At 47.9% G+C, this 24,569-nt stretch overlaps 14 protein-coding genes across 14 annotated transcripts; 8 read left to right on the forward strand and 6 right to left on the reverse strand.

Annotated features, from left to right (window-relative positions):
- Positions 1-86: 86 nt before the first annotated feature.
- FMAN_10930 (putative aspartate aminotransferase, cytoplasmic) lies at positions 87-1,524 on the forward strand (the record flags this gene model as incomplete). The annotated part of the gene is made up of 5 exons (XM_041833678.1): positions 87-245; positions 306-796; positions 850-1,246; positions 1,300-1,405; positions 1,463-1,524. 5 exons carry the CDS (start codon positions 87-89, stop codon positions 1,522-1,524), a joined length of 1,215 nt encoding a protein of 404 aa, XP_041684017.1.
- A 724-nt stretch (positions 1,525-2,248) lies between these two features.
- On the forward strand, positions 2,249-3,610 carry FMAN_10931 (putative demethylmenaquinone methyltransferase; the record flags this gene model as incomplete). Its single annotated transcript, XM_041833679.1, has 1 exon — positions 2,249-3,610. One exon carries the CDS (start codon positions 2,249-2,251, stop codon positions 3,608-3,610), a length of 1,362 nt encoding a protein of 453 aa, XP_041684018.1.
- A 79-nt stretch (positions 3,611-3,689) lies between these two features.
- FMAN_10932 (uncharacterized protein) lies at positions 3,690-6,002 on the reverse strand (the record flags this gene model as incomplete). The annotated part of the gene is made up of 4 exons (XM_041833680.1): positions 3,690-4,304; positions 4,403-4,924; positions 4,973-5,624; positions 5,923-6,002. 4 exons carry the CDS (start codon positions 6,000-6,002, stop codon positions 3,690-3,692), a joined length of 1,869 nt encoding a protein of 622 aa, XP_041684019.1.
- Positions 6,003-6,309: 307 nt separating this feature from the next.
- On the reverse strand, positions 6,310-7,199 carry FMAN_10933 (uncharacterized protein; the record flags this gene model as incomplete). Its single annotated transcript, XM_041833681.1, has 2 exons — positions 6,310-7,014; positions 7,074-7,199. The coding sequence occupies 2 exons, from the start codon at positions 7,197-7,199 to the stop codon at positions 6,310-6,312; spliced, it is 831 nt and encodes a 276-aa protein (XP_041684020.1).
- Positions 7,200-7,632: 433 nt separating this feature from the next.
- On the reverse strand, positions 7,633-8,617 carry FMAN_10934 (uncharacterized protein; the record flags this gene model as incomplete). The annotated part of the gene is made up of 2 exons (XM_041833682.1): positions 7,633-8,236; positions 8,289-8,617. 2 exons carry the CDS (start codon positions 8,615-8,617, stop codon positions 7,633-7,635), a joined length of 933 nt encoding a protein of 310 aa, XP_041684021.1.
- A 992-nt stretch (positions 8,618-9,609) lies between these two features.
- FMAN_10935 (uncharacterized protein) lies at positions 9,610-11,825 on the forward strand (the record flags this gene model as incomplete). The annotated part of the gene is made up of 6 exons (XM_041833683.1): positions 9,610-10,024; positions 10,083-10,387; positions 10,436-10,516; positions 10,567-11,141; positions 11,191-11,373; positions 11,432-11,825. The coding sequence occupies 6 exons, from the start codon at positions 9,610-9,612 to the stop codon at positions 11,823-11,825; spliced, it is 1,953 nt and encodes a 650-aa protein (XP_041684022.1).
- A 1,118-nt stretch (positions 11,826-12,943) lies between these two features.
- On the forward strand, positions 12,944-13,942 carry FMAN_10936 (uncharacterized protein; the record flags this gene model as incomplete). The annotated part of the gene is made up of 1 exon (XM_041833684.1): positions 12,944-13,942. The coding sequence occupies one exon, from the start codon at positions 12,944-12,946 to the stop codon at positions 13,940-13,942; it is 999 nt and encodes a 332-aa protein (XP_041684023.1).
- Positions 13,943-14,117: 175 nt separating this feature from the next.
- FMAN_10937 (uncharacterized protein) lies at positions 14,118-15,072 on the reverse strand (the record flags this gene model as incomplete). The annotated part of the gene is made up of 2 exons (XM_041833685.1): positions 14,118-14,546; positions 14,593-15,072. The coding sequence occupies 2 exons, from the start codon at positions 15,070-15,072 to the stop codon at positions 14,118-14,120; spliced, it is 909 nt and encodes a 302-aa protein (XP_041684024.1).
- A 964-nt stretch (positions 15,073-16,036) lies between these two features.
- On the forward strand, positions 16,037-17,375 carry FMAN_10938 (uncharacterized protein; the record flags this gene model as incomplete). Its single annotated transcript, XM_041833687.1, has 3 exons — positions 16,037-16,240; positions 16,313-16,896; positions 16,961-17,375. The coding sequence occupies 3 exons, from the start codon at positions 16,037-16,039 to the stop codon at positions 17,373-17,375; spliced, it is 1,203 nt and encodes a 400-aa protein (XP_041684025.1).
- Positions 17,376-17,538: 163 nt separating this feature from the next.
- FMAN_10939 (uncharacterized protein) lies at positions 17,539-18,556 on the reverse strand (the record flags this gene model as incomplete). Its single annotated transcript, XM_041833688.1, has 2 exons — positions 17,539-18,443; positions 18,499-18,556. The coding sequence occupies 2 exons, from the start codon at positions 18,554-18,556 to the stop codon at positions 17,539-17,541; spliced, it is 963 nt and encodes a 320-aa protein (XP_041684026.1).
- A 430-nt stretch (positions 18,557-18,986) lies between these two features.
- FMAN_10940 (uncharacterized protein) lies at positions 18,987-20,408 on the forward strand (the record flags this gene model as incomplete). Its single annotated transcript, XM_041833689.1, has 1 exon — positions 18,987-20,408. The coding sequence occupies one exon, from the start codon at positions 18,987-18,989 to the stop codon at positions 20,406-20,408; it is 1,422 nt and encodes a 473-aa protein (XP_041684027.1).
- A 900-nt stretch (positions 20,409-21,308) lies between these two features.
- FMAN_10941 (uncharacterized protein) lies at positions 21,309-22,165 on the forward strand (the record flags this gene model as incomplete). The annotated part of the gene is made up of 2 exons (XM_041833690.1): positions 21,309-21,416; positions 21,515-22,165. 2 exons carry the CDS (start codon positions 21,309-21,311, stop codon positions 22,163-22,165), a joined length of 759 nt encoding a protein of 252 aa, XP_041684028.1.
- A 231-nt stretch (positions 22,166-22,396) lies between these two features.
- FMAN_10942 (uncharacterized protein) lies at positions 22,397-22,839 on the reverse strand (the record flags this gene model as incomplete). The annotated part of the gene is made up of 3 exons (XM_041833691.1): positions 22,397-22,555; positions 22,611-22,637; positions 22,690-22,839. The coding sequence occupies 3 exons, from the start codon at positions 22,837-22,839 to the stop codon at positions 22,397-22,399; spliced, it is 336 nt and encodes a 111-aa protein (XP_041684029.1).
- Positions 22,840-24,043: 1,204 nt separating this feature from the next.
- FMAN_10943 (uncharacterized protein) lies at positions 24,044-24,548 on the forward strand (the record flags this gene model as incomplete). Its single annotated transcript, XM_041833692.1, has 2 exons — positions 24,044-24,183; positions 24,242-24,548. The coding sequence occupies 2 exons, from the start codon at positions 24,044-24,046 to the stop codon at positions 24,546-24,548; spliced, it is 447 nt and encodes a 148-aa protein (XP_041684030.1).
- Positions 24,549-24,569: the final 21 nt, after the last annotated feature.

Raw genomic sequence — 24,569 nt, forward strand, 5'->3', positions numbered from 1 at the left:
TACCGTATTCCATCAATTACCCTCAATCTCTCTGCAACGAAAGATTATCACCATTCTAGAATCAACACGAAGAGAAAGGTTTGAACATGTCGCACCTTTCCGGAATCCCACCCACTCAGCCAGACGCGGCCTTTTCTCTCATAGCCAGCTTCAAAGCGGACACGGCCGCGCACAAGGCTGACTTGTGCCCGGGGTTCTATCGTGATAATAACGCAGAACCATGGATTCTTCCTTCTGTTGCCCTGGTACAGCACCGCCGAGTAAAGTTCACTACCTGTTAAACATTCGCTGACCATGTTCTACAGGCAAAGGAACAAATACATGCCGACGCAAGTCTCAACCATGAGCACCTACCTCTTGCCGGTCATCCAGAGTTTCTTCTTGGCTCACAGAAGCTGATCTTTGGCGAAACGCGAGATCTAAAGCGTGTAGCTTCAGTTCAGACAGTTTCTGGTACAGGAGCCAACCACATGGCTGCTCTGTTCCTCGCTGCCAGCCTCAAACCAAAGAGAGTCTGGATCTCGAACCCAAGCTGGATTAATCACACAGAAATTTGGAAGCTTGTTGGCCCAGACATTGAACAACGGTTCTATCCTTATTATGATGCAACACATCACCAAGTGGACTTTGAAGCAATGACACAGACCTTGCGCAAGGAGGCTTGTGATGGAGACGTCATTATCCTACACGCATGCGCTCACAATCCCACTGGAGCAGATCTCACCCGACAGCAGTGGGAGACTGTTGCTGATATTTGCAAGGATTCTGGTTTATTCGCGGTCTTCGACATGGCTTAGTAAGTTGCACACATCCCCATCAAAGAATGTTCTGCATCTAACCCCCTTGCAGCCAGGGCTTTGCATCTGGAGACCTGGATCAGGACGCCTCTGCAATAACTCACTTCTATGATAGATCCGACCTAGAATTCGCAGTGGCGCAGTCCTTCTCGAAGAACTTCGGCTTATATGGAGAACGCGTAGGAGCTCTTCACATGGTTGTACTCGAGACCGAGACGGCGGCCAGGGTTACCCCTCTCCTGACGCAGCTTTCGCGCGCTGAGATAACATCTTGTCCTTCGTATGGTGCAAGGATTGTAGCCAAGATTTTGAGTAGCCCGGCTCTCTTTGACCAATGGCAACAAGACTTGGTCACGATGAGTGAGCGGATGAAGGGTATGCGAAAGGCGTTGTATCAGGAGCTACAACGTAGATCAGTAAGGGGATCATGGGAGCACTTACTTACAGACGTGGGAACACCTGTCCCAGCTATCCCGTGTGTATCAACTAACAAAGCTTACAGATCGGCATGTTTTCTATGGCAGGACTTACCCGCGATCAGGTCTATGAGCTCAAGACGAAGCATCATATTTACCTGCTTCCATCTGGCAGGTTGTCCATAACTGGATGTAAGCACTACGTCCAATCTCCTGGTCTAAGATAAGTAGACTAATGAGTTTTAATAGTGACAAGCAGCAATATAAATTTTGTTGCACAAGGCTTCCTTTCTGTCTTAGGCACGAACTAGCAGTGACAGTCCTAGACCATTATGCTCAGATAAGAAAGCAGGCTTAGTCATAGCTACTGAAATTGTGCAATTATTTATTAAGATGTACTTTGGCTTCAATGGATTACAATTATAACTACCTTATAACTATTAGAGATGCTCTTTATCCTTACTTTTTATACCGACTTGCTTGATACTGTTAATGCTCGAATCTGTATTAATGAAATTGATTTAAAATTAAGACACGTATAGACTGTTATGAGTTTAAGCATAACGGTGTATTTCTTCTAGTAATACTATGCGGCAAAAATCGCGTATTAGTCACAACGACCATTCCAACTTGGATTGAAAAAGCCTTGTTCTGCTTGATTGCACACTTAATGGCTTACACCGCACCGTAGCTCGTCACTGAGCATTGCCTGGGTCCATAGTGGGACTGTTCCTGGCGAAAGAACAAAACACCGAGCCAATAGGCATCTTTGGTTTGACTTTGATGGTGGAGCTCAAGGTCGGGGAGACGACGGAACGCCGATCCAATCGGCGTCTTCGCTTTTGGCCCTTAGGACGTGATGCTTGTGGGGGCGGTATTAGCATCAATATTCTACCAGTAGATTGATGGAGTCTCTTGGAGTATATAGTTTAGATGGCCACGGAGGCCATGCTGGATCCAAGCATTGTCTTCCAAAATACACCAAACTAGACTTCTTTTCCATCTTTTATACGATAACTGTTCCAGTGCATCAAAATGTCTGACACTACACTTGATCGGCTTTCAGCGCTGGATACCAATACAGTATCTGACGCCTTGGATTTTCTTGGTCTCCCTGGAGCTACGCATGGCCTTCGACCTCTCTGGGACTGTCCCAAAATCGTCGGCCGCGCCAGCACTGTCCAACTTGGACCCAAGAAAGAGAATGCGCAAGCTACGACGCATCTAATCACACCGGTGATAGATGCTGTAGCAACAACCGATCGCATCCTTGTCATCGCTGGTGGTGTAGAAGGCATCTCCTCCTGGGGTGACATCATCGCCAACGCCGCAAAGGTCAAACAAATCCGTGGATCTGTTATAGATGGCATGAGTCGTGACATTGATGGAAGTCGGGACATTGGCTATCCTGTCTTTGGTCGTGGTGTAACGATGATCAGCGCTCGCAACAGATTGATTCAAATCGATTCTGGCGTGCAGGTTGAGATACGCGGGGTCAAGGTGGACGAGAACGACTATGTGATTGCAGATAACTGCGGTGTGGTTTTTGTACCAGCCGATCGTATCGAAGATGTCCTGGAACTGGGCGAGCGCATCGACCGTCGCCAGAATGGAATGGTTCAAGAAGTGCGAAGCGGTCTCTCTGTGGCAGAAGTCATGCATGACACGCAATTCGAAGCCATTGGATCTTCGACTGCTCCCAGCAGGCCTCACAATCCCCAAAACCCCAAGAAAACTACTCCCGAAGACCAAGAACTGGTTCGTCTATTCGCCAATTCTGACACCCCAGGAGTCTCAGATGCCCTCGACAAGCTTGGTATTCCAGGACAGGCATTCGACATCATGCCCTTGACGAATTACAGCAAGACGACAGTCGGCCCGGCTTTCACAGTTCGTTACGGACCCGCCAGTGACCCTCCCGGAAGCGTTGGTGATTTCATCGACGACGTGGCCATAGGCGATATCGTTGTGATTGATAACGGTGGCCGTACAGACTGCACTGTTTGGGGAGATATAATGACGCAGTATGCCGGCCTGCGTGGCGTTGCGGGGACAGTCATCAATGGTGTATGCCGTGATGTTGACCGTGCTATCGGCGACAATTACCCAATTTTCTCCTCTGGGCGCTGGATGCGGACGGGCAAGGATCGTGTTCAGGTCGAAGGTGTCAATGAGTCGATTGGCGTCGGTAAAGTACGTGTCAGCCCGCGAGACATTGTTGTAGCGGATGCAAACGGGGTTGTGATCGTGCCGCGAGACAGAGCTCGCGAGGTGGCTGCAATTGCGAGTCGTATCGAGGAGAGTGAGCAAGGTATCAGAGAAATGATATCCAAGGGATCTACTATTGCTGAAGCGAGAGAGAAGCTTGGTTATCACACTCTACAGCGTAAGGAATAGATATGAAAGATTCTTCAACAAGGTCACTTATCAACAGGATAGTCTAGCATTACAACAAACTCCATTAATCAGTCCTACACTATTCCTGCCAGCATATCTGTTGAAATGCATTGTCGTAGATCCAGTCATCGAGAAATGAAAGGTTCAGAGGTGAGCCATCAGCTGCCTGAGGACCATGTTCTGTGTTATGTAAAGCAGGGACTTCCAATGATTGATTGGTCATTGCGGACTGGAAGACTTCTAATGAGCCAAGGTCTCCCGATGTCGGCAAGTCATTTGGTTGACACGGTGTAGAACCCCATGCTTCCAGGACTATCTGTATCTCCTTGATGTGAGCATAGAACTCCATAGCTGCAGGATTTCCATTCTCTTCTAGTTGCTGTAGAAAGCCTGCAACAATGTCGAACTCTTCTTTGTCATTCTTCGAAGTATCTTGACCGAGTGTGCTCGCTATCGCGAGGATAACCGCAGCAGAGAAAAGGTGTTGCACGTAAGAATAATCGAAGGTGTGGAATTCACCATTTACCCAGGACCGCAACAACAGCTGGCAGGATTGTCGAGCAGTGCTGACGCACGCATCTGCAGCTTCGCGCGCTGCATCTGGAAGAGGGTTTCCTCTCGACGCTGCCACAGCCTCACCCACATGTCGACGAAAGCAGAAGAGTAGTACAGGCCTCGTTGCCAAGATGAATAACTAGAAGAGTCAGTAAACTTAGTATGACTCGAATATACAGGCAAGGATATGTAATGAATGCCATTAATTTGAGACAGAGTAATTCATGAACGCCATACCTGATTAAATGACACCTTCAATCTAGAGATAGCAGACTGAGAGTGATCCTCAGTCTCGTCTGTGCGACTGAAGGCAACCTTTGTTTGATCTGGTAGTTCCGCCTTCCAGTGGTCAAGCTCCTCTCGAATTCTTGCAACCCTTTGAAGAAATGTACCGCGCTGAGGTGTCCTGACATAGAGAGATCTAGAGATGTTCCCGGCGATCTTGGCAAGTCGTACAATAACCAAAAAGTGAGAATGATCGCCGAAGTCTTCCAAGGTGAGAGAAGGGCCATTGGAGGGTAGATTGACCGAGATATCCTCGTCCGATATCAATAGCGGAAGACCAATCTTGGAGGATAATAGACGATCGAGGATATAGACTGACCACCAGACCCGGATGCGATGCTCCCTTAGCTCAGGATCTGCAAGATAGGTGTCGCCAATGCTGAGATGGAGGCCCATCACGGTCGAGAGGCGCAAGGCTGAGCCGATAAGTGTACACGCAGAGTGTCGGCGGTTTGCTTCGAGAGAATACAAAGTCTGGAGTATCCGTCAGTATGAAGGAGCATGATTCATAAGAGAACCTACTAGGATCAAGGTCGTTTCGATCACATCAAGCTGTGGCCTTTCGTTGATCAGACGAACCGTATCGCTAGCGATTGCAAAGTACGCCATCCCAGGAAGTCTTTTGCTAGAACTTAGGCATTTACTTGAACGCAGCTCACCAAGTGCAAACAAAGCCCACATCTTGGCTTTCGCAACGGGGCCAAGGGTAGCGTTGCCCGGGTCTGAACAGAACGTGTCCAGCACGGAGAGCACCTCGCTGCGCCTCACTACATGATAGCTGTGCCGGAGAAATTTAAGCGCTGTCCGAACGAAAAGCCTGGCGCGCGGCGGTGTCGGCCAGGCTGGATTTGTAGAGACCAGTAGGCGTAGGTCGTCGTCGGATGCGAACTGTGTGCGTGGGATGTGACTTGGTGTTTGGGAGGACAAGGCAAATTGTCGGAACCGAGTCGCAAACGCTGCATCGGAGATCTCGCCTATCCAGATGGGCGTATCTGATGATCTCGTTTGGGCGAACCAGTCTATTTCCTCCAGTATCTTCTCCTCAGTAACATGCTGATGGTTGCTAGATGTTGGAGCAGGTTGCGAGGGTCCACCTGGATTTCCGGGTTGTGGCGACTCAGGATGGATCTGGGCACGTAATTCCTCATTCTCTTGAAGGAGGCGATCAAGGAAACTATGCCATGTGAGTTTCATGACAACCAGACTTATTCTCTAACAAATTGAAATACCACATAAAATCACGAATAAGGACAAATCTAGGGCGAGGCAGCGATGGGAAGGATAATACCTTTGGTTTACCCTGATCTGCCGATCTCGCATTGGATACACGCATTCAGATGCCAAAGAACAATTGTTGCATGGTTTGTTCCCGGAGCATTTTATCTTCCGAGCATGGCAGTTACGACACCTAGATGGAAGACAAGAGCGAATTAGCACAGCGTCTGAGGTCCTTGTAGTTACTTGCAACCCACGCGATGGATTTCTGCCGGGGTAAATTGGAGGGATCGGAACGATATCGGCGTGTATTGCTGCGAGCAGTAGAGGGCGGCATGTTGTAACTAGTTCGGATAAGAGGGGGCGATGAAAATAAATAGGGGCTAGACTGAGATAAAAGAATTAAGGGAGTAAGTGGCAGATATTAAATGGAGGGAATAGGTAAATTTTTAGTATCGGTAAAAGAGTTCAACTTGCCGCTTTCTTAGCGCGAGCAATTGTGGCGTCTTGTCGTCTCAGTACATATAGTGGGGCCCTTGGACTTGCTCCAATCTGTCAACATTTTTATTGAGGGAAACTACATTAGCAATTGCTAAAATTACTAGTTAATACCAGGCATAGTATATAGATAGTATCTTACTGCTTTACCATGCGCTATGATACCACCCTAAAGCGGGTCCTGTTGGTTCAAGGCAATTATGAACTGCTTCCCAGCCTGCCTCGAGCCTTCCAATGGCAAGATTACTCGCCCTCGTATTCTCAATATCCGCCAAGCTTGTCTCATCATCAGGGAGTAGGTTGCATTTTCGGAGTGCCTCCTCTGGTGGGATGGTGCGTCTATTGTTCTTGAAGACGTAGCGAGCCACAGACGATGCATAAACTGATTTGAGTATGTTGTCTTCCTGCTTCTCATGTTTCTTGACTGTCTTGGGCCTCTTGCTAGGTTGTAGCACAAACTCAGTTGGGCAGAAAACACCGGGTTTGACGAAATGAGTCACAATGTACAACCATTTCTCATCCCACGAAAGCACCCGGGTCCACAGCTCGTATCGGGCATATGGTTTGATCTCCTTGCGCCATGTACACGTTGTCCCGCCCAGAATCATAGTGAAATGTGTCGGCCCCGGCATCGGATTGAAAGCCCTTCCGAAGAGAAGGAGGCTAAAGTTTCCACGAGACATGTCCATATCTGTGAAATATGTTGAGTTTGACTTGTGGAGATTGTAATCGCATTCTAATGCTGGAGACCGCGTGGCGCTGATTGCAGGGAGGAAGATACATCGAGGGGAAAGATGTTTCTCAGGAGCTGAGTCGGTAAGTCGGCGAACGAAAGCGCGAAGGAACCGAGCCTATGTAAGCTGTTAGTATGTGAATGATTGATAGTTTTGAAAATATTTGCGTAGCTTACAAACCACATGAAATGTAGGGACTTGAGATTGGTTAACAGGAAAGCCAACACCAGAGTTCTCCAACTGAAAATTGACGCCATTGGTAGAAAGACGAAGCTTGAAGAACTAGACACTGTATCGGCCATGGTCATAAAAGAAAGCGATAGTATGCAGTCACAGATGTAAGAGATTGATAAACCGTCGATGTCACACAATTTTCAACGTTAATATCTATTCAGGCTCTCTTTACCAAGAATAAATAGACCTTCAAGGTCACAAAAGAGAAAACTCTGCAACATTTGTTGAGTGTTTTGTTGAGGCACATTCGGCTGGAGTTTGACGTGACGGGGCCGAAGACCAGGAGTCTACTCAAGGCCCCACATGATGCCGCGGTCTTGTCGCTGGCATGTAATATTTAGGGTTAACGAGGCGATAAAGTGTTTGTCCATTTTTATTTTGGTGCGGAAGAAATAACCTCATTTTAACGAACGATTTGACCAACCACTCTTCTATGTTATAAAGTACCTAATAGGACAGAATAGCAGCTATGATTCCATCTCGGATACTCTGGCGAACCACTTACAGCTTTGAACTTGAAACCCCGCTGTTGTCCGCGTCCCACCAAGGCCAAAAGGGCACAGCCTTTCGATCGAAGGTCCCACTGAAGTCTGGACGTTGTTTCTTCGTAACACCTTGAATACCGGCCATATTGTCCTTAGACCCAACAAGCGAGATGAAAACCTTTGAGTCCAACTTATGCATTTCTTCCGGAGTCTCCGAGTTATACAGCAGCATGTCCCTCATAAGCTTAGTGCTAATAAGTGAGGTACTTTCTGCGACACGGGATGCAAGCTCCACAGCGTGAAGTAAAGTTTCTTGTGGAGTCGAAAGGAGCTTCGAGAATAAAGGGCTAACGATTGGATCTGAAGCAAGGTAGGTATCGCCAGTGGTGGCAATATGCATCGCCTTGGCAAGTCCGATCAAGCGTGGAAGAAAATAGGCACTGCAAGACTCGAGGCTCAAGCCGAGACGTGCGAAAGGTAGAGCGACTTTTGCTCCAGCCCAGGCTACGCGGATGGTGGCAGGGAAGGTTATAGTGAACCCGAAGCCGGCTGCAGGGCCGTTGATGGCGACAATAGTGGGTTTAGTGCAGCTTGCCATTGCAAGAGCAACTTTGCCTCCCCTACAAGATCTTATTAGCGTTCGTGCAGTTCCATTATTGAGCGGTCACATACTGGTCCCTATATCTATCGATGGACTCTTGACTCGCTTGGTGAGTCATCAGCCCGGAAAAGCCAATCTGGAGATCCGCTCCCGCACAGAAGGCCTTCCCTGTACCAGTCAGAACAACAGCCCGAACTCGCTCGTCTTGATCAATAAGTCGGTAGGCCTTCTCAAGCTCATTGAGAAGATTCTCAGTAACAGCATTATGTTTATCAGGACGGTTGAAGGCTAAGATAAGAACCTTGGTAGCGACAGGCGAGTCTTCTGGTACATGAGAAATAATGATATCCTTGAAGGGCAGTGATGAGTAGGAAGCTGGGACTTCAATAGTTGCTACCATGCTGAAAATGGTTGAAATATGTGATTGGGATGTTGCACTGTCAATCAATGTTGAAAATGGTCTATTTCTTAGTAGTGAGTCGACCTGATGGGTCTTTATAAGTAAATACTTTCAACCTGAAAATACGCTGCTATAACACTGTTGGTCTTCGTTTCTGCCGTGATACACATGGCTCATCGTATGCTAGAAGTGCCCGAGGAACAGAAGCCCTGCCCCACATTGTGCCGAGAGACGATGGGTCACTCCGCCGAGGATAGTTCTGCACCCAGCAACCTAGATAAACCGACTCCGCAATTCTTTACATTTCAATGTTACAGCCGAAATATCACAGTGGCGGTATTCACGAGCAATCTTCAAGTTATGGCAGACCTCGGTCCTATGTCGAGTCTTCACTACTTCATTGCTTGTGAAGTCACCTTAAAGAGTTAAACCTGCCGAAATTAGGCCGCCAAACATGTTGAAACAGGCATTCGAGCCTTCTCGATAAAGAGTGTATGTTTGGTTTGTACAGTCTTGTTGGAGACTTTAACTCTGCAGTTTTACCTTGAATCGGTGTCCTCGTTGATATTGCGGAGTTGCTTCTCTATATGTTAATTGGCCGTTCTTCGGTCTGTTAAGCCATTATGCTGTTTATAAAGATATCCGTTAAGCTCTAGTAACCGCTTATTAGGGCGACTACCTCGGCTATTTTTAAACGCTGTTCGGGTCTCCGCTGTCATTCACCTTTGGAGAGTCTGGATAGTAGATGACTTCTGCGATGCCGCCAAATAGTGACAGGCCCCATAAGCGGGCACATGTAGCTTGCAAAGCCTGCAATAGTCGTAAGGTCAGGTGCACTATCACATTGTTTGGGCCCCCTTGTGCCAACTGCGCTGTGGACAACATTCCCTGCGAGATCAAGACCCGCAAGCGGCGACGGTCAGGTCACCTCATCTCCAGATCAGGCGGTATACATAGCTGACTTGCACAGAAATACCGATATCCTGCCTACAATGTCTGATCCGGCAAGGCAAGATACTTCCATGTCCTCGGGACACACTCCTTCGGCAACACAGCTCTGCAATTCGCAGAGCGAGAGCCCCCACTGGGATACTTCCGGCCCAGCGAGAGAGAGCAACCCATCTCGTTGGGGTTCGATGACTGATGGGCCCACTGATTTATCCCCGGAACACTCGCAGCAAGTCCACAATGCTTCATCTGCTACTTCTAACCGGGACACTATAGTTGTCGACCAGGACACCGATGAAGGCGAGATAACTGTAGCACTCGGCGCAGAAGTTGACGAAACAATACAAAGTGAGGCCCACGATGAAGTTGAAACCCCACCAATTGCAAATGCCACATCTGCATGGGCCGAGACTCTTGAAGAGCATGAGAGTGATGGTAATCGAGTGCCTTTCTACCCAGGTACGCATATAAAGTCCATCTATCAAGCCTGATAGCCTCTAATGTTGACAAATCCTAGGTGATAAAAGAGGACCGGCTTTTGTGATAGATATTTGCAAACCCCAAAGATTAACAGACAGCAATCATTCGTTTGTTGCCATGCCTTCGTTAGAGTCCCTCCAACCAGAGGAAATCGAGTTTCTCCGATGGAGAGGTTGCTTTACCTTGCCTCCCCAACCACTCCAAGAAGCTCTCATCAAAGCTTATTTTCATCATTGTCATTCTTTCGAACCGGTCCTTGATCCTCAAGAATTCTTCAATGCCTATAGTAAAGGCCAACTCAGTTTACTACTTCTGTGGTCAGTCTTTATGTGTGCTGCGACTGTAAGTTACCTATTACCCCGGCGGTAGACATACACGCTGACTTGTCAGTTTGTTGAGGAGGGTCTGTTTTTGATGAACCTCTTCCAATCTCCTCTTACGTTCAAACGTAATGCCTTTCAGCGAGCAAAGGTATACTCTCGCGGTGCCCGATAAGCTTAACTGACTGACATGGCCTACAGACATTGTACGATGCAGACTATGAGAAGAACAAAATTACATTAATTCAATCAGTATTTCTTATGGGGCATTTCTATGCAGATGCTGAAGATCGCCTGGGTCCCTGGCACTGGAACGGCATCGCTATCAGCCTATCTCATACGATCGGTCTTCACATGCTGACATCTCCCTCACGAAACGGTATTAGGCCTTTGTGGCGCCGTATCTGGTGGTGTATCTACTACCGTGAGGTCTGGCTTTCAATGGGCCAAGGTCGGCCAATGCGAATATCTCTTGATCATTGCTCAACTCCGATGCCGGGACCATACGATACGAGTCCTACCAGTTCGCCTGAGTACCAACAATTTGTACCTGAGGATCTCGGTACACTTCTTGGGATATGGCTAAAGCTGATAGGAGTGACTCACGTCATGGGGAGGATATTATCAACTAACTATACCATCAAAGGCGCAAGGCCTTCCAGAGCTATCATTGAAAGAGACGAGAATGATATTCGAGCCCACTGGGTCCATGACGAGAACAATGATCAGAGTCCAGTACTGGCTTCTCATATATATCAATACCGGCTTCACACTCAGTAAGGCCTCTAGCGTCATAATCAGTCATTGGCTAAACAGATCTCGCAGGGCAGTTATCATAGCTCTGTACAGGCCATTTCTCCACGAGACACCAGACGGGGTTCCAGACAATGAACAGGACTCTTGGAAAGCGGTTGTAAAAAGCAAGCTTCGGACTGCAGCCGCTCATGCGACCCATGCCATTAATTGTATGATGGCAGAAGATCTGATCAAGTTCGCCCAAACGATTGCGTATGTCCTTGAAGCTATGGAATATGAGAACGCCGCTAATCTACTATTAATTACCCAGGGTGCTCACTATCAGTCCACCGATTCAAATCCATCTACTGGAAATGGCATCATCCAAGTCGTCGTCTGGCAAACTGGCAAAGCACAACCTAGCCCTGTGCTTGCTAGCTCTGGATGAGATGCGAAAGTACTACGTGTCGGCAGATGCAGCGTACAAGCTATTTGACCGCGCGAGGATCATGGTGGAGAAGTCACTTCGAAACGATGAAATAGTTTCGCAAGGTTCCGCATCCGCGAGTGAATGCCCGCGAGAACCCCAAGGGATTGAGACATCAGAATGGATCGATAACTCTGCCTCTATGGGCTATGAAGTTGCATCTGTGGGGTTGTTTTCTGCTCTATGGATGCCATTTGCGAATCTCATACCAGACGAGTCTTTAGATGGTTCGTTCTAGGCAAAGCTTGTATTTTAGGTATTTGAAAATAAACTTGGTATTGTTAACATTATTTTGAAGTTTGAATAAAGTACCCTTCCTAGGTAAATAAATAATGGAATAACAAAACTTGACATATATGAGTGCGGCAAATCGCGTTGCCACCTTGCGCGGGCGGACACGAGAGCATATCTGCGCGGCGACGTTATTGGCAGAGCTCAAGGCGAACCGACGCCACACGTCGCTGAGCGATAGCTACGACCAGATATGGAGGCATGTGCTGGCGGTCGTCTCCAATGCGGTCAACTGCTCCTCGTCCTCGAGCGAGGTAAGAGATGAAAGCGTCCATACTGCAAGTAGGCAGCGAAAGGGCTTCCCGTTACGGCGACTCATTACGCCATAGAACGCCGGCAATGGCGACACACTGGTGTAGTACAACACTGGGTCGACGTACACTCAACATTACGTGGTTTGAGCGACTGGCTTAGTAGCTACCGGGCTAATGAATGCTGCTGCCAAAAAAGGGAGATTGATTTTGATAGGTCCGGGAAATCGAACAATCCACATGGCCAGCATCGGTCGAAGTCTCCCCCGATGCAATATGAGCAATCTTCTCCTGATTCCCCGCGCTTCTCTAGACTAATTTCGTAATTTCGGGACCATTTCCCCGCATAAACGAGGATAACTGGGCCCGTGACCACATTTTGGGAGATTCTGGGGTAAAGGACCCTGGTCCCCCAAGCGTGGCGCCAATTAGCAGTTAGTTCGCCTCCGCTCCAAAGAACTACACTCGGTTCGACTAGAACCGAACCCAACTCGGAAGCAGTGCCTCCACACAGCATACTGTATAGAGTGCCCAAGGTAGGGGCTCAGATCAGACTACCATCATTCGGGAGATTCCTATTCACAACAACGGCCTATCTATCGGGTTATTCATTCAATATCTGTCCGGCGCTAGAGTATCGACGTCCAGACACCCGATGCTGAGCCCCTCCTTTGAGGGTTCAACTCGTTGTATATAAGTCAGGGAAATCTATAATAACGACTCGATAACTCTACAGGAGAACTCATTCCACAAGTAACTTGAAACAACAATCCACCCTAGCAACTTCATATACAGCCGACATAAAATCAATACCATGCCGAGTATCCTAAAGACTGTTTTTCTGGCCGCGTTGGCCGGCGGACTATTGGTCAGTGCCGACACCAGCAATTTTCAGGGGGTCAATTGGGCTGTTCTTGGAGACAACTTCGTGAAAGGTCCACTGGTCCTCCGCGGCCTGGACAAGTCCGATGACTATGATACCGTCCGAGCCAAGGCCGACGCTATCTACACCGGTCTCAAGGACAATCTCGGCATTAACGCCATCCGATTGCCAGTCAACACAATCACGGTCAATTCTACCTGGTGGGATGCCTACACTGGAGTGATCGACTCCGCCACTGACCACAACCTCAAGGTGATCTTGGGTTACTGGGAAGACGGCGCAGCTTCGGGAGGCAAGATCGTCGACTTGAACGCCTGGAACACTATGTGGGATGCTGTGGTAGGTCAGTACAACAGCAATAGCCTCATCTACTTCGAACCCATGAACGAACCGCACGGCTATACCGCCGCTCAGTGGACCAACGTAGCTGCCAATTGGGTCGCCAGACACTCATCGCTGCCCAAGGGGCGAATCCTCATAGGCGGCACGGGTTATTGCCAGAATCTTCAGCCCGTCTGTGACGACAGCCGTTTGGATGGGACCTTGCTGTCTTACCATGTCTACACCTTTTTCACCGGCGCGAAAGATTACAACGGCTGGGTTCAGGCCTACAAAAGCGGCCTGGGTAATTGCGCTTCTCGCGCAGTCACAACCGAGTTCGGTGCGCCAATGGACACTGGTCTCAATTATAGCGACGCCAACAGCACGAATAACTTTGTTCGATATATTCGCGCCTTGACCGATTCCATGCGCGAGCTCAAGATTGGCTCGACCTATTGGCCGGCAGTTGGTGGCAAAGTCACCGCAGGCCAAACTGATGACTGGTACTCTATCCAGAAGTTCCATGGCAGCGGTGTCGACTTGACTCTAAGCACGCCTAGCGTTACCGGCGCTAATAGGCTTTTTTATGGCTGGGGTCGAAATGTCTAGAGAAATGAAGCAGACAGCATCATCCATAGAGCGCAGGAGGTCTTCGTGGATGAGGACTAGACGGTATATTTAAGTCAAGAGGCCTAGCAAATTCCAATCTTGAGAGCCATTACAGAGACCATGAGAACTATCCTCCAAACTCATAAGAGTGTGAAACCCCGCTTCTGCATCTGGTTCAAAGCTTAGTGCTGTGCCTATCCAACGCTTGCTTTGCCCTCATCTTCCGTTCGACGGCCCTTCTAGGGCTGATCCCATCTACGTAGCCCACAAAAGGAGCCCCGACCTGATATCCAAGCATGTCGACCAGTCGAGGCGGGATATCGTTGAGCTTCTCCCAATCCACCGCCAGGATCTGATTCTCCAAGGGACGGACCCATGGCTGGCAATATTGAACCGTGAGTGCTCTCCGCTCTTTATCGGACACGTTCTTGCCCCCTCCATGCCATAGCGTACCAAGAAAGTAAACAACGCTTCCTTTTTCCATGATAACAGGCTTCGCTTCATCAGGCGTCGGGACGCGACTCGAGTCCCAAGTGTGCGACTTGGGAACAACGACCGTGGCGCCATTCGTTTCTGTATAAGGATCTAGTGCAACCATAATCGCCTATTCGAGTCAGTTACTGTAAAGCCGAATGGTGCAAAGTACCTACAGTTCCAAAGGGGCGATGTGGACGTGGTATCGTGATAAAGCCGTCATCGTGATGAATTGTTTGCGGGGCTTCTCCCGGTTGAATATTAATGCTATGGAATGCATTCAGAAGAAAGCCTTGGTCCAGAAAATACTCATTGAGGCCTAGAATATCAGGATGGAGTACAAATTTGTCAAAGACTCTGGATTTATTGAGCAGAGCGTAAATACGATTCGTTCTCAGCCCTTCAAACCTGTTGCGGCCTCCAGACACAGCGGGGCCGGCCTCCGGACTAGATGCAAGACGTCGAAGCTCCGTGTTCGCTTGCTCGACCTCGTCGTTGGTAAAAGCGTTGGGGATTATAACATAACCGTTTAAGAGTGTTTCATCGATAAGCTTCTGTAGATGGGGAGTTACTGGCGCCTTTTGGCCCAGACGTTTCGCTGCCCCGGTCTCTCGGTTGATGATAGTGGAATTGGGGGCCTCAGGCATGCTCTCCATGATGTATCGTCAACTTGGGTAGTTGGTGCAAAGCTGTGATGTCTTTCAAGAAGGACTGGCCCTTGAATTTATTGTTTTCTGGGGATCTCTTGTGTGCCACAGGCTACCAGTAGCTGCGGGGATAATGTGGGGAGCTGAGGAACTAAGTTATCTGTGCTGATCTAAGCTCTCAGCCATGAGGTTTACTGTGAATAACACCGAGGAACATCAAAGGTCTACGGGTTCGGCAGTTGAGATTGTTTCCCAGCGGCCACGTCATCACGGTATTGACGGGGTGACGATATCTCCTGATACGGACTGATCAAAGTCCGAAGTCCATATAACAACTACGTAGCTGATTGTTGACCGTATGGTTAAGCCTATAAGATACCATGTAAAGGCCGAGGCAGTAAGTGGGGCACGTCCAGTATCCACTCAACAGACTCAAGCATTCAGTTAGCGTTGCCATGTCGCAATGCTGCGAACAGGGGTCTCCGGTTGTTCACTGCACAAGATGATCTACGCACAGTTTAGAAATGACATCTAAGTTAGAAAATTCAATAAGATCAAGAAAAGACGGTCTTATTTTCCATGGCTCTGCAAAACGAGCTACAAGAAGCAATACTCTAACGATGGATAGGGTTGTTTGAATAAATCATGCCTAGGCTGAGTAAAGTCAATAGGACTGATAGGTAGGACTTGGTTGTGATAATATTAGTTTAGAGCTATATGTCTGTAACTGTTAATAAGGTATAAACGCTTCCAGTTTAGTTTGCGAGGCTGGTGCTAAGACCCTGTGTCTTACACTCTTACTCTACTGCTTTACATACAACGCAGAAGTATTTATAATTAAAAGTCATCCCATATAAACTAAACAAGCATTTTTGAACTTCCTCTCTTGCGGAACTATTTATTGTCTTCCTCAATTAGTACAACTGCATTAAGACACCCCGTTCCAAGTTGTAGATCCTTTATGAGTATGTTGATGTATATCCTCCTTCTTACTACATATGTAGCGGCAGTCAGGTACCTGCGGTTCCGCCGTAGAGATCAGATTTTGGCTGCTCTGGAGAAGGACAGGCCACTGTCATCCATGACTGTGCCAGAGGCGCATAACATCATGATGCAGCTGCAGGAGCTCGAATTCCCTTACGCTTTTAGAAAAGCTCGAACCATATCCCTTCTGAAAGTACGCTAGCCCTGCCATCTGCACAAGTGAGATCTGTATAAATATCATCCCTCAGCTAACCAAAACTTGTAGGCTGGCGGTATCCCAACGATGTCCAAGCTGTTTGCTGTTACGGGACAGAATAACGCAAGAAACGGCGGAAAGCGTGCTGTCGATACTGAGATCCTGATACGTGAAGTTCAGCACAACAGCCGATTATCATCCCGATACCAAACCGCTATTGCTCGCATGAATTATCTACACTCCCGTTATCGCCAGGCTGGTAAGATCCTAGATGAAGATCTACTACATACACTAGGATCGAGCATTGTCGAAATATTCCGTATCTTCGAAAGCGAGGAGTGGCGTCCTCTGTCAGAAGTTGAAAAGTGTGCTGTGGGGGTAGTCCACATGGCTCTTGGCCAAGATATGGAGATCCCTTTCAACTTTCTTCCATCAAGCTCAGCGGGTTGGAGAGATGGAATACACTTTGCCACTGAGCTTCGTGATTGGACCCTACGTTACGAAGCAAATGTGGCACTTCCAACTGAAGCGAATGACAGATATGTGAGAGTATATGTTGATGGCATATTTCCAAGGCTTACCACAAGAATGCGAATGCTGTTGAGGAAGACTATCGGGTCTGAGCTCGACAGTGTCATGAGGGAGAGTCTTGGGTGAGTGAAAGCATGCGACATTTTAAGTCTGAAAGCTCGACTGACTTATGTGTTCTACTATCAGGATTGAATCCGCCGGGCCTGTCCTTACTTTCGTTCTATCATGGTTCAAAACGTTGCGGCGCCTGGCTCTGCGCTATTTGAGTCTACCCAGACCAGCCTTCCTGGCTTCCAAATCTCTTGCCGAGACACCGAATCCAGAAACTGGGCTCTATAACCTTACACATTTCAGTGCAGAGCCATGGTACACCAGATCTAACTGGTGGACAACCCATGGGCCCCGTGCTCAAATGATTCGGGTACTAGGAGGAAAACTTCCAGAATCAGTGTTGGGCAAATTCAAGCCTCAAGGATATGACTTGATGACAATCGGTCCACAGCCACAGGAGGGTAAAGGCATGGATTCAATGGCTGCAACGATAAGCGGTTTGCAAAGTCAGGATTTAAGTACCTGTCCTTTTAAAAGGTTCAAGTCTTAAGAAAAGGCCATAGGAATATGTATAGTAATGAGTTACTGCCAGCCTTCTTACACGCTTAGTTACTGTCCTGTTCCTTTACCCAATTCTTTCGTTTTTGGCCATTTGTAGTATAGAAAAAGATGATTTAGTAGCGAAAGTTGTATACACAGCAGTAATAGCAGCCTTAAATCTCAAACTTGCCAACTAGGCGAGGGAAGAGCTTGAGAGCGGCGCCATAATAGATCTCCCTTTTCTTCTCCTCATCCATCTCAAATTCATCGACAAACTTAGTAAAGTCCTTGCTGACACCTACTGTAGCATGAGGGAAATCACTGCCGAACAGCAAATGGCCCGGCTTAGCGAAGTTGTAGATCAGAGGAAACATCTCTGGGCCACCAGTCAGCGCAGTGTCAAAGTAGAATTGCTGCGCTTGGCTCATGATATCATCAGCACTCATGACGCCTCCAAACTCAGGAAGCTCTATGATAGTCGCTCGGCGGACAAGTGCGGCAAGCGTACCACCGCCGTGCGAGAGGATGATCTTGACGTCTGGGAATTGCTGAAGGCGTCTGTTTAGAATCAGGTCCATAGCTGTGCGGCCTGTCTCATGAGGCCAGTCAAATGCTGGCATCGGCAATCGTTCATCGAAGTAGACTGAAGCCGCGTTGTTTGCCGGGTGAACGAAGACAATAGTCTTGCGGCGATTAAGTTCCTCCCAAATCGGTACATATTCAAGGTGTCCAAGATAGCCCTCAGGAGTAGCATAACTAGTGAATAGAGTGACTCCATCTGCTTTCAGGACATCGAATGCATAACGCAGTTCCTCAAGGACTAGGTCGGTATGCTCAAGGGAAGGAACAGTAGCGAAAAAGCCACTTGCACCGGTGGGGTCTTCATCTCGAAGCCGAGCACAGTACTCGTTCATCTCTCGGGCGACTTTGGCACTTTCTTGTGGATCAGAGATATGAAGAACACCAGGCGTGCTGACGGAGTAAATAGCGGAAGCGATGTTGCATTCTTTGTTGAAGATTTTATCGGCTTCAACGCTCCAGGACGGAGCTTTCATGCCCTTCATACCAGCTCCGACTCCTATCGCAAAGAGGAATCAGTATGTTACTAGTATCAAGTTCAGGGATTTGCTTACCAGCAATCTGAGGCGGAATGATGTGGTGGTGCGTATCAACACGAGGAATATGAGACATGTTGGACAATTTTGAGTAGTGGGAGATTGTAGTAATGAGATGAATAATGTTATTAAATGTGTTATGAAATAGAAGAGATACTGGAACCAGGGACCAAGGCTTTTATAACCTGCAAGCTGGGCTCTTTTCATTATGTTTATACCATACAAGTTGATGGTCTACAGGTTAGGACTTTCGCGGAATGATCCGAAGCGGCTAGCTCAATCCGGCTGGACTCTCATTTCAACGGTCCAGTCTGACGAGCTTATCTTATCAGGAACCGGGGAAAGGTCCGAGACTGACAGAATTTGCTGATGGATCACCCGGAGGTTCTAGGTTGGGGCTAGCACGCCCTCGCTAAGAACTTGGCTCAACAGGGTCAGACAAGGCTCCTCCGTCATCAATCATCCGCCACCCGCGTATAGCTCCGAGCAAACTTCAACAGCGAACAATGTCATCATCAACCCAGGATCAGCCTCGCCCCCGCAAGCGCCATCGCATTGCCGAGTCTTGCAAGCTCTGTCGGTCAAAAAAGACCCGGTGCGACGGCCGGCGCCCGACGTGTTCATCTTGTCAGTCCAAGAACACGGCTTGCGAGTACAATGAACCCAATGTCGTGCTATCCAGCGATATTCTGTCTAAGATGGCAGATCTTGAAGCGCGGGTACAAGCGCTGGAGAGTCTGCCAAGCAATTTTACAGGTTCATTCCACGTTGCTACAGGTACTCCCTCTCCGCTACCGCGTCCTAGTAATGCCCAGTCGTCGATCGTGGATAATCCAACACTGCGGTTTATCTCATCCGTCACTCAAACTGGACCTACGGGAGGCAGTGATATACAAACTCAGCCAGGCAATCCAAATGACCGTCCTACTTCATTCGCCAGTATTAACATGAGTCAAGTCATCCTACCCTCAAGAGAGGTTGCAGATGACTTTATTGAATGTTATGAAAGACTGGTGTATCCTATGTTTCCTGTGCTGCACATGCCAAGCTTCAAGGCCAAATACCTTCGTGTCTGGGAGTCACCATCTAATGACCAGGGTCTGGATACTACCTTTGCAGCAAGCTTAAATATCGTTTTTGCTTTAGGCTGCCTCAACAGCTCAAAGACAGAACCAACTCTCATATTATCAACAGCTGAAACCTTTTACGAACGCAGTCGTAGTATCCTTCCACTTGATTCACTCGATCAACCAAGTATCGAGGTCGTCCAGTACCTTCTCTTGACAGGGAATTATTTAAGCTTCACAAAATACTCACACCGATACTGCAACACGTTGGCGATGGCGATACAGGTCGCGCAGACGATAGACTTGCATCGGGCTGATCATGACACAACGAGTCAATTGAAACGCGAGATGGGGAGACGAGTTTGGCATTTATGCTTGACAATGCAAAGGTATTTGTTCTGTATGCAGCGCACCAGCACCACTAAACGTCTCAGGTTGATGTCTTCGCTGTTTGGGTGGAACACTGTACTGGTTCATGATAATACATGTCCCTTGCCCCAGATGATAGATGACGAATATCTCCTTGAAGAAGGAGAGGGCTGTCAGCCGGCTGCAACGCCCTCATTGTTGGATGCTTTGGCAGTATCCATGAAGATTTTTGATGTTGTAGCTGGAGCTCGTGAAGTCAATGCTGCGTCGTTCTCGACAGCACTACAGATGCCGGAACTGATGAAGATACTCCAACTTAACGAACGTCTTACTGAGATCGAAAACAACCTCCCCGAGCATCTTAAGTATAAGAACGGACAGCGAGCAAGTTCCGCAAGGGAAAAGGTTCTCCACCTCCAGGCTGAGGTAGTGAATTTAAGGTGGTACACAATAGTGGCACTCTATCAAGGCAGTCAAACTTATAATTTCTAGGCTCCTCTACGTCAGATTACTAGTCCTGCGCACAAATCTTCTTCCAGCAGCCCGGCAGGTGTTGGCACATCAAAATCCAAGCACTTCCCCGTCACGTCTCGAACACGCACTTCGCAAAGAAACATGGCACATCTGCATACAAAGCGCGGTAACTGTATTGGAGATCCTACACAAGAACCTGCAGTTTTCTTCAAAGGTCATAAGTATCCATGCGATGCACGTTACCCTCTCGGCAGCAACAGTATTAATAGCATCATCTGCTCTGCCTAGAGATCTAGCAGATCCCTGTCCCTCGTATAAGGAGTCCATTACAAAGGCCTTTGAGATTCTCGATGCGCATCAGTGGCGTGCTGAAGGCGTTTCAGAAACTCGAGCAAAGCTGTGCAAGTTCCTCCAAACAGTTGAAAATGCAAACAAGGGCCCAGAATATGGCAAGTTTCTATATTTTTAACTTCTGTCCTCGGCGCGTATTTATTCTATGTCGCTGAGAAACTACTAACTGAAAATAGCAGAAAGGCGTGATGACATTCTTGGGGATCAAGGTGACAGCCATTTGAGTTTGTTTGAACAAAGTGGTCTTTTCGATGACATAGACCTTGGTGGGGACCTTTGGATACCCCAACTTGATGGCTTGCTATACTTATAGAGTTGAGTTGAATATATTGAGAAACGCAACGGGCAATGCCTATCCTTGTTGACAAACAGCGCTAAAAACGGAAATTGGTAGAGTTTCTAACTGATATCTGGCAATGGAGTTTAGGGTGTAGGGTGTCTAACGATTCAACTAAGAGCGGTTTTTGCCGTCGCTAAACCAAAGTAGGCTTAGCTGCTTCTACGTGCCAATTGCCGGACATAGATCACGAGAGGCTGGGGGTAATCAAAAGGAGATTACTCCCGCCAATGGAAATCATTGCTTATCTCCCCGATGCTCCACAGACCGAAGTCTTAGTTTATGTGGGTTTAATGTTCCCGGCGCCATTCTCCACTACGAGACGTTCGGCTCAGATGGTTCCCTTCCCCTCCTTATATCCAGTGCCGACGGCCAGGGCAGCATCTTTCACTCCTCCGCCCAATTTCTCGCCGCCCAATTTACTGTTCTATGCTAGGACTGCCGTGGATACTCGCAAAGCTTTCTCGATGGCAAACAAGTTTTCCAACAACGTCTACAAACCGATGCTGACAATGCGCAACGACTGATCATACACCTTTCTGGCAACGGGACCGCCGTCGTGTTCGGAACCTCATCCGGCGCCATCGTTACCCTGGCCAGTCATCCTGAGTGTGTGACAAGGCTCATTGCACATGAGCCCCCGGCTTTCTCTGTTCTTCCAAAGGAGTTCCAGCTGCAGGCCCATGGGCTTATCAATCACATCTACGACACATATCGAACTCATGGCCCCAGCACAGCAATGGAGGTCTTCTCTGCGGGCCTGTCCGAGGGCCCTGAAACGAGCTTGATGAAATCCTGCATGGATGCAAGAAGAGGCGACGAGATCCGTGCAAATTCCCTCTTTTGGTTCGAATTTGGGCTAAGGCAGTATACCAGTGCTCCAGTTAACATTGAAGCTCTTGTCAAAGAGAAAGAAAAATTGATCCTCGCCGTGGGTGAGGACAATGGCGATGGACCAGTTATGAGTGTAATGAAGGCCATCGCTACACAAGGAGACAAGGAAGTTCTGAAGATTTCTGGCGGCCATTTAGGTTACATGCTGAAGCCTGAGGTCTGGGCAAGGAGTATAGTGGAGTTACTTCAGTAGGACTTCCTATTGTATTTCAGCAGATTACTATATGGTATTTGCCGATAACTAATCACAGAATATTTTAGAGGACTTGAGTTCTCAAAAGGAAATGTTTTAATTATAAAGACTCAAGACAATAATCTATATGCGGAAGACACGAAGAGGACTGGCTATTGTAGGGGAAAACCCTCGGGCAAAAAACCCCTATCTTGAAGATCAAGCTCAGTTACCAGCGACCCCAACATCCTCCTAGTTATAGCAGCCAGAGCCTCCTTGCTTGGCATAGATCTTAGCCTGAGTTGTGTCGACAGCGCCATTCACAACGGGGTACCATCCCTTCTGAGCCAAGTCCTTGCAGTTATTGTAGAAGCGGTCGCCATCAAGTCTGACGTGGGGGTTGGCAATGCACTGTCACATCGAAATTAGTCGAAGATGCTTCAAAGGGCGTTAATATAACACTTACTCGGCCGGCACCGTTATCGTATTCAGCCTTTCGAACGAAATTAGTATACCATCAGGTTGTGGAGAACAGTTGAGCTTACGGTCTTTTCGTAGTTGTCGGCGCAGACATTGAATGTAAGCTGCCAATCGTACTTCCAGCCATTACCGTTGTTGATCTGGCAGTCGCATTGCTTGTGGTCACTGGCCAAGACGGGCAGGATGAAGGGAAGAAGAGTGATGGCGAAACGCATGGTGAAGGTGTTTAGTGAGAGGACTGAAAGTAGTCTTGAGTGGTAAAGAGTGCAATAAGGCGAAGAGTTGGAGAGTGATGATGTCTTGGTTGAACTGATTTGAATCGAATAAGAGAGAGGGCAAAGCAGAAGGGCATATTTATACATAGATACCTACTACTGTACACTGAGAAAACGTTGTCCGAACATCTTTGCCGTGATTCTATCGGGGCTTGTTGAAGAGCGGTAAGCGAGATGGGTCGCTCTCGTGATGATGGATCCAGGAGTTTCAACAAAGTCTCTTCGAAAGGAACTGCCGCTTCGTCTCGCCTCAAAAGTAGAGTTCAAACTTCAGGCCAAAGTTCCAAATAAAACCAAGTGGGACAGGGAAGGGTTTACTGGCCACGTTGGGAGGCCGTAGCTTGACAGCGTGGAGCCAGTCTTGATGCTCTATGTCTTGCTGCAAGACTCCTACAATCACGCTCTGTAGCTGGCCATCAGTGTAGGTAAGTCTTTTTTAATATCTACATGCTTCATCATAATTGTCGTGTCATTTGTTCATTGAGCTGAGAACACTGGATATCCTCTACGGTTGCAAAGTAGTACTACAGGCCTTGCAGACCAGTTGTTCCAAGTCTTGATCGACACTCGACTGCCGGACATTGCCAAACTTCCGAATGTCCGAAATGATAGAGGAAGTTTTCCAGTCATCTTCACCGCCGTGGTTTCATATATCCGAGCTTCTGTGGATGCATATATGCCCACATCAATTGAGCATAAAGCATCAATGACTACATTCAGACCAGGCTCTATGCCTATCAAGGCAGGTAATTACTGTTTCCTTGCCTCAATCACTCTGTCGGCAGATACATATTATGACTGTGTATTTTGACTTTTCATATGAAGCTCGAGCTTTGGTTTATACGGGGCTGAAGTGGAGAAGTCATTCAACGTCTTTCGGGTAAAGGATCATCATAGGTGATTTAAATTTGTGGGTTAATTCCTACGCAAATCCTTCATCCTTTTCGGCAGCAGTCTGCCGACTTTAGCTACGTAGAGGTATCCATAATGGAAAGCTTGTTTATGTTCTGGAATACAGCAGACAACGACAGGTGTTTAAGCCCATCTGCATCCGTGCTTTTAAAGGGCTGGTCTTTCGTACAATAGCTATACTGACCTCAACATCTTTTACACTCAATCATTATTCTTCTTCAACGACATCAAAATGAAGCCTGCTCTTATCGGCCTCGGCAGCGTGGTTCTGCTAGCTTCGGCTACTCCGATTCCTTCTGGTTCCCCTTCATCCCTGGCACCAGGCAGCAATGACCTGACTCTGGGAAAGCGAGTTGAGTTGGATCCCACCAGGTATGTTATAATGTACCACACAATGAAGCTGAAGTCTCTGACATGACAATGTAACTAGCCTGGAAACCCTTCCCGGCAATGCTCTTGAGAAGCGAGCCAACAGAAGAATGAACATACCGAACCACGCCGGCACTGCGATACAGAATATTGGTGCTGTTATAGTCAAAGCCATTGTTGATGCCGCTGGCGATCTTATCTTCCAAATTACCAATAATGGTGGAGGTAATGCTAAGGTGTCACTTCGCGAGGTAGACATGGGTTTGGACGCTGCAAACTTGAACATTGCTGCCCATCATACCATCAACTATGATCCACTCGGCGCAATCAACCCAGGCGACACGATTTCGATCAACTTCCAGACCTAAACGTTGGAGGATGGAGTTAAG

Source organism: Fusarium mangiferae (assembly GCF_900044065.1).
Source record: "Fusarium mangiferae strain MRC7560 genome assembly, contig: FMAN_scaffold008, whole genome shotgun sequence".
Classification (NCBI taxonomy): Eukaryota; Fungi; Ascomycota; class Sordariomycetes; order Hypocreales; family Nectriaceae; genus Fusarium; species Fusarium mangiferae.